This window comes from Quercus suber, unplaced genomic scaffold (genome assembly GCF_002906115.3).
Source record: "Quercus suber isolate HL8 unplaced genomic scaffold, Cork oak 2.0 scaffold_60, whole genome shotgun sequence".
In the NCBI taxonomy this organism is placed as follows: domain Eukaryota; kingdom Viridiplantae; phylum Streptophyta; class Magnoliopsida; order Fagales; family Fagaceae; genus Quercus; species Quercus suber.
This window is the reverse complement of record NW_027069525.1, coordinates 1303630-1315278: the sequence shown is the minus strand read 5'-3', so window position 1 is coordinate 1315278 and position 11649 is coordinate 1303630. Positions and strand designations below refer to the sequence as shown.

Genomic DNA, 11649 nt, shown 5'->3' with positions numbered 1-11649 from the left:
AAATTCTAACATGTGGCCTTTTTTTAAACTAAAATTTTTTTAATTTTTTAAACTAAATAGTGAAACAGGAGTCTCTTTCTCTTTTTTCCTTAATCCTAAAGTTTTTTTTTTTTTAACATGAGTTTCTTTTTCTTTTCTTTTTTCTTCTTTTTTTTTTTTTTTTTAAAACCTAAAGTGAGTCCTTTTAAAAATAAAAATTCTAACGTGAGGTCTAATTAAAAAAAATTATAATTATTTTTTTAATCCTAATTCTAATGTAAGTCTCTCAAAAAGTCAAAATTTTTAATTTTATATTATATATAGATAATAATAATGATGTGGCAAGTAGTAAATTTAATTGTATGTGAAGTCATCATCATAGGCCCACACCAGAATGTGTTATATAGAACCAATAATATAAAAGAAAAAGAATTTTTCTAAACATTGAACAAAAAATTACTTATTTTTATTCATTTTCAAATTATATATTTTTTAAAGTTAAGTTATAAATCTTTAAACAAAATAAGTACTTTATTCTGGGCATCACATGAATTAGCGAGTAAATAACTAATAATGAATTATGATTTCGACACAAATATGTGATTTCGTCAGCTGTACCCCAAAATTTTTTTTCTTTTTCTTCTTCTTATTTTTCATTGCCCAACTTTCTAAATCTCCCTCCCCCACCTAAAACTTTCCATAAAAACAACACGAAAAGACAAGAACAAATTTTGAGTTAGACTTGGTGGGGTGCGCCAGGCCCGTGCAGTAGTGCAACGCATAGGCGACGCTTGAGGACCCCAGTAGCAAGCTACTGTGGTGGGCCTTCCCCCTCAAGAAATAAATTTAATATCGTGTGACCCAATGGGCCACATATCAGATATTAAACTGATAAGAACAGATACTACACTTGATCTTAGCCAAAAGGCCGAGAAAGGTATGAGTTGTTTAGAGTCACAGTTCTAGTTTTATAGCTCAGCTTTCACTCCTCGCTTCTATCATTCTTCGGTGTGGGACTACAGAAACTTTCACTGTTGTCGTGCTATACCAAATGTAACTTTTCATCAATATCGAGAGCAAAAGCCGTTGTCAACGTGATCAAGCTGACATCTGTGGCTTTCAACTACAAGAAAACAAAGACCCTCAAATCGGGGTTTTTTGAGCATCAAATATTTTTGCTTACCAAACCGGCCAAAAAATTTCCCATCGGTCAATAATTCAATACCACTTGACCCCTTAAAACATACTAGTTAAAATATCAGGTTGTTTTGACCCTGCTATGCTTTAAGGCTTTCAGATTGATTCAGCCAAAACAAAATCATGTGTGTGAGTCAAAATATGAAAGAAAAGTAAAATGATTGTTACAATTAATTTCTAAGTTATGAGAAGGGGAATTCACAACGTAAGAACCACACAAAAGATTAAATTAAAGACTAATAAGATTGTGCAAATATCCTTATATTCTCTTCGGCCTGGCTAATGAAGATTCTTACAAGTTAGGATTTACACTTTAGACTTTTTTCTCTTTCTAATATTTTTATTTAGGATTTTACTATTGTGTGCCCTAAGGGCACACATTAATTTCCATTTTTGGAAAAAAAAATTTCGAGAATTAAAAAGTAATGACAATTTTTTCAGTTTTCGAAAAAATATTTTCAAAATAGAAAATTTAATGTGTGCCCTAAAGGCACATATTAACCGGATCATTTTATTTACACTGATTGGAACTTTCTCTCTCCAATCATTTGTGTGATGGGGAATGAGGAGGATGATACTTATCCTATCAGAAGTATCTTCTCTTCTTTTGAGGAAGCAAGTGGGTGTGTGTGGAACACTATTCTAAGTTCTAACAGGTCGTTTGATGTAAAATGTAATCTGAATGGTAAGTATAATCATTTAATGCAAATGTAAAAGTTGGGTTTTTAGGCATGACCTTTCCTAGTTCATCAGCTGTATTTCTCTAATGGTTTTCAAGTACTTTGTTATCCCTCAATTAGATAGTATTCTTGATCACGGGCCGAGAATAAGATTCTCCTCCCTCTCCCTCGGTGCTTGGATTGTTTCTTCTGCAACTGTCTTAGGCTATAGACATATTGCCTCCCTTTCCTTATTCTTATTCTTATGGCCTTTGGGCCCATGGGCCTCTTGTACTTAATTCATTCCTCACAATACTTTTTTTTAATATTGAAGAATAAAATCTTCTGAATAAGATTTTATGAATCCAATTTTATATAATAATGATTTAAATGAAATTATTTAAAAATCTTTTATACACACACATGTAATGTGTTAAATTAAGCGCTAACTTTGAAACAGGAGTACCAAGATATTTCATCCTCAAATTAAATCAAAAATTTTCTCTAATACAATACGATATATAAATTTTAAATTTTAAGAATTCTACCATTATATTACCGTAATAACTTAGTTCATTAAGCCTTGCCCCCTAAGCACTTGTTTGACACCAGTTTTTTTTTTTTAATAGTATTTTTGGCTTATTTGCTTATGTACAGTTTTTTAAAATCTCACTTTCTTTTAAATATAATCATACATTAACCAACTTTCAACAAATAATTTTAAGGTTTCTCCTTCCTCACAAAAAATCATAAAATAGAGGGTTTAGATTATTTGAGAATAATATATTATATAATGGCCTAAATTATTTTCCAAAAATAGTACAACTATAAAAAAAAAAAAAATTTTAAATTTATTTTTTGATGGGTAGCTATAAAAATGACGAAGTTTTCCTTCAAATCGATTTAGAGAAAAGTTTTTCCAACCTTTTATGTGACAACTTGATCTAAGCATACTTGTAGTTATATGATTATGATCTACTCTAATAGTTATGTGACTTATTTAAAAGATTTAATGAATCAAGTGATATAATTCAATTTTGGTAGAAAAGTCTACAAACATGGGCTTGTGCTAAAGTTAAATACTATAATTTCATGGGTTGAACATCTGTCCATTTTTGTGCAAAGTAGCTTTTTTTTTTTTTAAGAATTCAATTCTTGCAACAGTAAAAAATAAGAGATTTGAATCCTAAAAATATTTGTTGAAAATATCAGAAACTGTATGATCAACTATAAAACTCTTAATGTGCAAAAGAACTTTCAAAGGTTCATATTTCACATATTTTATTTGTAAACAGGTCAAATTAGTACCCATACAAAGCCTCGTATGCATGTTTTAAAATGATAATATATTAGTTTCATCTCAAAATTCCACTTAAAAAAAGTGTGGAATCTTTCTTAGAAACGAAAGATGATGAAAAGATAAATTCCACACTTTCTGAGATGAAAAGAAAACATATAGGTCAATTTCTACAAAAATCGCCATCTTAGAGCAAATTTCATTTCTGGCATCTTACTAAAAAACGAAACTACACTTATGTCAGCTTAGCACATATTTTACGTACAAAATACTACAACTTAGTATCCATACAAATAGTCCTATGTCTGCTTCAAAATAATACTACTATATTAGTTTCATCTCAAAATTCCACAATTTCTGATGAAAAGAAAAGAAAACATAGGCCAATCTCTACCCAAAAAAACAAAAACAAAAACAAAAACAAAAACAAAAACAAAAACTGCTTTCTTAGAGCAAATTCCATTTTTGCCATCTTTCTTAAAAACCAAACTACAATTGTGTTGGATTAGAGAATGCATTATTACCAATATTTGCAGCCAACATTTCTCAATAATCATCATAATGAATTTGAGGATTTAAGGACAATTAATCAATACAAAATTAGGTGTCTACATTTGCAATTCTTCAATGTTTGATATTGTGTACACAAAAAAACAATATTATATATCTTCCTCTGGCATTCTTAGAAAAAATCTCTTTGCATAAGGCTCATTGAGGAGGTAACCCACCATCTGTTGGAGGAGTTCTGCGTTTCATAACTACGACTTCTAGGATGCCATCAGGCCGAAAAGTTGGAGAAGACAATCGGGGGTCTACAGGTCCAGGCAGATTAAAGGAAATAGAAAATGGTCCAGGTGGGCATAGTTGCTGGACTTTCATCTGGAATACAGCTGATGAGTCTTTTGGAACTCCTACACCTGTTATCACTCCTTCTATGTGAACCTTCCCATCACGTTGGATCTCACATTTTACCTTAGCTGCTAGAGTAAACATAATCCAGTTTGTCATCTCTATCTTTTCACTATTTTAAAAGGAAACCCAAGTTCATGCCATGCAGCGGTTATAATAGACGCCAGTGAGTTTTAATTTTGCTTTTGCTGAGGAACTTACAACCACCCCCACCACCCCACCCCACCCCCACAAAAAAAAAATAAATAAATAAAAGAAAAAAGAAATTGATGAGGGATGAAATCTACAAATGTCATTTGTGCACCTGGCTCACTTCCATTGCCAAAAAAAAAAAAAAAGCATGAATGCCATGCATAAATAATAAAAAATGAGTAAACTTACATTGATCCTTTCGGACACCAGGAAGTGCAACTCGAAATAGGTAGGCACCATCACTAACACCAACGTCAACAAGACCAATAGGAGGTGCAGCACTACCTTCCTTTGCTGTTCCAGTTAAAACAACAGCTGGCTTCAGTTGTGAACGATCTGCAAAATCTTGCCCATCCATGCTGCCTATTGTAGCTGCTCTGTTTTGAGCTCTTCTCAAGGCCCACCTTCAGACTATACAAAAGCAACCGATGAAACTTATAGTGAATTATGTGCACAATCACGATGAAAAAAACAGGAAGAGATAAGCATGTGACATGTGTTAAATGGCAAAAAGTTGCTTCTGCTTCCAATCGCAGGTTACTATGCACTTAATAAAACAAGTCCAGAGGGAACTTTGTGAATACATATTAATTTTGACAAATATATGTACAAGAAATTATTCACCAATAAAAAATATGACATAAAAAAATTAATTCTTTTTTCTTCTGGACTAAAATATTTTATAAACAACATAAACAGCAAAAATGTCCGCCACCTATATGAGGAGAAGATCTTACCTCACCTCTGAAATGGCGAGGCCAAAATTACAGGCTGAGAAAAAAAGGAAAGAAGCCTGTTGAAAGTANAAAATGCAAAGCAGCCTGTGGAAAGTAGGAATAAGGATTTGCCCCCCCTGGTTTTTTCATCCCTAAATATAGCCCAAGCTGTATTTTTGTCCTTAAATTTAAGAAATTCCATTTCTGTTTCTGAAAATGTTAGCTAAAGATTTTGTAAGTTGTTCTTTTGGTTGGATCATGGGTAACAGAGCTGCCCATGTGTTGGCAGATGGGCTTTTTTGAATTCTTTCTTGGGCGCCCCACACCCCCCCCCCCCCCCAACCCACTCCCTCCTCTCCCTAAGTTGTTGGTGGTTTTGGAGGAAGAAGAAACCTAGTCTGTTGTGGGCTTGTTTTGTTTTGTATCACTGCCCTTTCAATAAACATAATATAAAAATGTTCCACATTCTACTCTTCCGTTTACTCTTGTTTAAGTTTCAAGGATAAAAATAAAACCTAGATGATATTCTATGGATAAAAATACAACCTAAACTATATCTTTTTCGTCCCTGAAATATGGTTTAGGTTTTATTTTCATCCCTAAAATATATATATTGTTACATGTTGACAAAAAAAAATTAGCAAAATGGGTAACACCTTAATTTTCAATGACGAAAATAGAAAATTCTAAAATTTCCAGACAAATATAGAACATGTAAGGATAAAAAGAATATTGTTTTCCGTTTTTATAAGGATGAGTTATTCTAGTAAACACTTGCAAAGTCCAAAAGACATGCCCATAATAAACACTAACAAATAGAGAGAACAGGTTACAGGGCCGTTTATGATGTAGCAAATAGTTTGGAGACCATTGTCTTGAGTGTTTTGCAATGTAAGGACTAGCACTGGAAGCCTGCAAGATTAGAAGTTCTGGTATCCATCCAAAGCAAGCTTCCTATAGTTGAAATTGATGAAAAAGATAAGCCCATGTGGATCCCTTCCAAGTCAGGTAATTATTCTAGTGCAGACACTGGATATGCTATCAGATTCCAACTTCCAGAGGACAGACGGTGGAAGATCATTTGGAAATACTGCATTTCCTGGACAGCATGTGTACAATGATGATGCATTGACTACTAAAGACAGATTACTCCAATGGGGAAACAGTGGTTTTACAGCATGTGCTTATTGTAGAAGTTTGGAAAGCAGGAATCATCTGTATTTTGAATGTGCATTCACAAAAAGATTATGGAAGGAGGCTATGAGATGCTGTCTGATAAGCAGGCTTGAACTGGACAAGAGAAATTTGTTGAATGGTTTTTAAAGATCTTGAAAGGGAAAAGCCGAAAAGCTGTTCTTTACAAGCTTGCTTGAGGAGCTACTCTGTATCCTGTTCGGTATCAAAGAAATGCAAGGACTCTGGTGGTCAAGTAAAATCACAGTTGATCTTTGGTTACGTTGCGTTTGGAAACTTGAATTTGAATTTGGATTAGGATTTCAAATCAAAAGATTTGGAATGCCTTGATTTCAAATCCATTGATTTTAGATGTCATTTCAAATCCAAGGATTTTAAAGGTTTAAAATCCTTGGTGGATTTGGTCAAATCCAACTCCTTGATCTTTCAAAACTATCCAAACAAAGTATTTGAATTTTAATCATTCAAATCCATATCCACATGCCCAAATTCTGCTATCAAGTTGGAAGTCAAAGCTCAAGTAAAAACAAGAGAGAACTTCAGCAATTTAGTCATGAATTGAGCCTTATGTTGTTAGCAGGATAGTCCTTTGTCAGTCCTTAGCAAAAAAGCCTCTGGAAAAAAGTTATTTAGTTTTTTCTTTAGTTGCTCACGTTGAGAGGATTTTTTCTTTTGTTCTGAGTGGTGCGGGTCTGTCTGATGTCTTTTCAGTGCTTGTGTTAGCAGCCAATTAAGCTGCATGACTTGCATGCAATTGTGTTCTTTTTTATTTTTTTCAATCCAATTGTTACCACAAGTTTTGGGGTGGGGGATTGAATTCAAACCCTTGTCTCCTTATAAAGGAAACCAAGTAATGCCACTGAGCTATAAGACTCTTGGCACTCGTAATTATGTTATTTGTTAATGAAAAGTACTAGCTCATTAAAAAAAACAAACAAATAGAGAGTACAGCTTTGCAATTCATTCATAAGTAACTAGAAGATGATACCATGTAAAGAAATAACTAGCCTTAGACAAGCCACAAGATGCGAAATAATTTGACAAATTTAACATGTATAAAATCGAACTATTTTACCCATCATGTATGGGTGCCAGAGACAGCTCAACCATAGACTTTCCAAATATATGAAAGATTGGAATATTAGGGAGGAAAATCCAGTTTTAGAAATGCCTGCATCTTGATAAATAGCTAATACAGAAAGCACCTAAACATTTCAGATATAAAATTCACCAGCAGTAAGGTCCAGTGTTGTAAAAGCTCAAAATTCAAGACCTCAAGCATGCTTTTCCGAAACTTTTTGAAGAAGCCAAAAGTCACACCTACGTGTGTTTTTTCTATTTTTTGCTGAAAAATATATAGACCATTAAAATAACTGCTCGATCTTGAAGGATATGACATGGACATTGATGTAATATACAAAAACTATTCTTGGTGTTATATTACACAAACAATTTGTTGTTTAGATATCAAGAGACATGAACAAGGATAATTTACTATTCTTATGCTTTTTGGTCTTTCCCTTTTGAATATATTTTGATCAAATCAAATACTTTATTTGATCATATCTATCACGGTCATATATTATTATAAAACAAAAGAGGATTATATAGAAATTTTATGTTTATACTTTCTTTGACTAGATTATTATACTATCATCCATTAACAACTGTTATTACTATATTTAGTTTATGAACTTTATTATTATATGTTATGTATCTTTTTGTTTTAATATATATATAAGTGATAGTGATAATTTAATGAAAAATACTAGTTCATAAACAATGGACATAAAGAAGTAGTAAAATCTCTAATAAAGGTCCCAGTAATTTCTGCATCCTCAAATATATGCCAATTACATCCACATCAAATAACCCACATCAAGCATAATGGAACTAAGTTCCAAATCTTTGATGAACACTTACTAACTAGTTTCTCCATCCAAACAGCAAATCAATGACCTCTTTCGGTAACACCCATTGAATCCCAAATGATCAAACAACAAAATTCCACAACTCAAATGTGGCAGTGCAATGTAATAACAGATGATCCACCATCTCTCTTTTTTTTTTTTTTTTATAAGTCAAATGATCCACCATCTCTTCACTACCTCAACAACAAATGATCCCTATCTGTAGTGTTAATGCCCCATCAACAGTCATGCTAAGACAGAATCCGACTACCAATGCCTATATCAAAATATATGTACTGTATAAATTTATACCACCCCACTCTAGTGCTCTTCCGAAAACCACATCCATGAGTTCCTCAAACAGGTTTTGAACTCCAACCAACCCACTCAACCACACGCCTCCATAAACTTGTTTCCTCCACCCCGAGGGCACCAAAGCCACTTCCCCAACAATGCTTGGTTAAAAGTTGCAAGCTTCCTAATAATCAACCTTCCCTGAGCAACAGGAGCACACACTGTATCCTATCCTACCAAATGATGTTTTAACTCCTCCGCCACATCTCCCAACAAGAAGTTCCTCTATAATCTCACAATCCTTTTTGCAACCCTAGTTGGGATAATAAGGAAGGATAAATAATAAGTACATAAAGTCAGCATAGTGCTATTCCAAAAGCATCATCCTCCCCCTTTCGACAAGTAAAGTCTCTTCCAACCAACTAACCAACGCACCATCCTCTCTATAATAGCGTTCCATATCAATATCAATTTGAAAGATGTCCCTATAATAGGGGTATAAGGTTACTCTATATTATATTTGAAAAATGTGCGCTTTACTTCAATTAGATGTGCGGATGCACTTGGTGCTAGCCTCCAAGAGGCTTGTACACTCAAGTGTGCTTGATGCTTTTACCAACTCTGGTGAGGACAAGAGGATTCCAGCTATCAGACACATAAAGCATTGTGATATATCACCAAAAGTGAGGTCAAGAATATTCCAGCTATTAGGCTTGATTGATAAGCTATAGACATCCCACAGATACAAATGTCCCAAGTTAATTGTGTCATAGTTCTCTCTCTCTCTCTCTCTCCCTGAATTGGGCCAAAGAGAGCAGCATTGAGAGGAGAGAGGTTCAGAATGAGTCCCAATGACCAAATCTCACATCATTTAGGCAGTGCCGAACTCTAGCAAAGTCACGTTTTGGTACTTAAATCACATAAATTTCATGTCATTTTTCTTTCCCTGAATTGGGCCAAAGAGGTCAGCATTGAGAGGAGAGGGGTACAGAATGAGTCCAATGACCAAATCTCACATCATTCAGGCAGTGCTGAACTCTAGCAAAGTCACATTTTGGTACTTAAATTACATAAATTTCATGTCATTCTTCTACTGACATGTGGATGCTATAGAGAAAAAGGTACATCCATAATTGCTTCCTTATTTACCAAATAAGATAAAAAGAAATCAAGCCAATTTCCTCATTGATTGCATGACAAGGAGGTTCGGTTCGGCATTAAATGGACAGAAAGTAACAATCATTTTTATGTCATTACTAACATGATCACTTCTTATAACTCTAAAAAGGCCCAATAAATCCTAATTAAGCTCTTCTCTAGTTACATATGTAATGTTAAGATCTTCTCTAATTACCTCTAAAAGTTGAAAGACAAAATTGATATCTCAATAGTTAAGCTACCGAATTGACAGAATTAATAATTAAGATACCAAAAAGAACTTTGGCTAAATTAATAATTTAAACCTTTTTCTGCTTAAATCAATAAGTTACACATGTACCTATTTCTTTCTTAAAAAGGAAGGGGAGTGATTTTGAGGTAGAATTCATTACAGCTTTGGTAAAAGCATCAAGTGCACTTAAGCATGAAAGTCTTTTAAAGTCTAGGTGCAAAGCGCTAAGCCCAAGCACGTGCTTGATTGAAGTGCACATTCTCAAAATATAATTCTATAACCACTAAAATTGTCACCAACTTCTTCACATAATTTCTTTCACCCTTTGTTTTGTGGTGGGCCCAAAGTGAGAGTGTGTGAGAGAGCAAGTGAAATTTTATGTGAAAATTTCGGTGTCAGTAACACAACATATAAGGGAAAAAAAACGTTGAATATTGCAATTGCACAAAGTTTGTAAGTTCAAATTTTAACTAAGTTCTTTCGATTTCTTAAAAAATTTTAAATAGTAAATTTGAAAACAATTATTATTGGAAAATATGGTAATAATCTAGTCATAGAAAGTTTTTTTTTTTTTTTTTTTTTTTTTTTTTTTTTTTTTTTTTAAGTTGACATAAAAGTATTCAGTGTTTTATAAAAATGCATAACCAAGTATATGCTTCAGTTAAAATATATCAAAAAGGCAGAGGTACAGAAGTACAGGGAATATTAAATAATTTAAATTATCCTAATTCAATGTTATGTAAACAAAAAAATTGCTTGTGTGATTCAAGTTAAGAATAGTGTTTGTATAATGAATCAATGTCAAAAATATCAACACCAATTCCTTCAAGATCGGGCAGTTAACGGTTTTAACAACACTGACACATTAGCCCTTGCAATTATTAAGGTTGCATTTGGATACTTGAATTTGGATTTGATTTTTAAAGCGATTGATTTTTTAAATGTCTTAATTCTAAATCCAAATATTTAAGTACATCGTATTGGATTTCCAAAATTCTATGGGTTAAGAAGTTATTTCAAATTCAAGTCATATACAAATCCTTGACCGTTTGCAAACTATCCAAACAAGGTATTTAGATTTTAATTACCCAAATCCAAATCCTTACCATAAAAACACACCACAATTACCCCCAAATATTTTAGAGTTAGCTTGGTTTAGCAAAAATATTTTTGAGTTAACTTGCTTTAACAGAAACCCTAAGTTTAATTTTAAAAAAATCAAAAATCAATATCAAAATATAAAGCAGGGCATTATACATAAGTAAATAGTAAGATCGAAAAACCAGATATGAAGGATTGTAATAAACGGAAAATAAATTACCGGAAAATTTGCCGGGAGGGAAACGACGGCGTTTCGGAGCAGTGCCTCTCTTTCTTTCTTTCACACTGTGAGGGGAGTGTGTTTGGTTCTTTTTAGAGGAGAGAAAAATGCAGGGGGTTAGTGAAGAACAGTTATTCGCAAATCGGAGAGTGCCACGTCATCGTTCGTCTCTCCTCTGCCATTTGGGCGGGAAGAGAGTGAGCGAGTGAGTCCAAATATGTGAGTTTCTTGAGGACTCCCTTTTATGGCAATGACTGATTAGGATTTTGATTTTCTTTTATGTAACGGCTTGATTTGATTCATTGTTGTCTGTAATAACTTAAAAATAAAAAAGGTTCTATTTTGCTTAAACGGCTACCGTTTAGCATAAAATCTATGGCATGACGTTTTCATAAGGAAACACTTTAGAGCACTAGAAACGTTTTAAATTATGGCATGTAACCTCTTTCCCCTCATTGTAGGTCAAATTAAAACGATTATACTCAAATATGTAGTAGCTTTTAGCTTACCGCTTATAATTGTAACAATTAGTCTTTTTGTAACAAGATGAATTGGATAAGATAGGAGCCAAGTTAGTTAAAGACATTATTA

General features: G+C 33.2%; 1 protein-coding gene and 1 non-coding gene across 3 annotated transcripts; both read right to left on the bottom strand.

Moving 5' to 3' along the window:
• Positions 1-724: 724 nt before the first annotated feature.
• On the bottom strand, positions 725-920 carry LOC112010667 (U2 spliceosomal RNA). The gene has a single exon (XR_002882774.1). It is a non-coding gene; the product is annotated as a U2 spliceosomal RNA (small nuclear RNA).
• A 2641-nt stretch (positions 921-3561) lies between these two features.
• Positions 3562-11342, bottom strand: LOC112010666 (increased DNA methylation 3). Of its 2 annotated transcripts, none has more exons than XM_024043015.2 (3): positions 11059-11342; positions 4423-4644; positions 3562-4112 (listed from the first exon to the last, which is right to left on the bottom strand). In XM_024043015.2, exons 2-3 carry the CDS (start codon positions 4589-4591, stop codon positions 3841-3843), a joined length of 441 nt encoding a protein of 146 aa, XP_023898783.1. In that variant the 5' UTR covers positions 4592-4644; positions 11059-11342; the 3' UTR covers positions 3562-3840. The 2 variants fall into 2 exon arrangements, with proteins under 2 accessions (XP_023898783.1, XP_023898784.1); XM_024043016.2 differs by having other exon boundaries at positions 3562-4109; positions 11059-11338.
• Positions 11343-11649: the final 307 nt, after the last annotated feature.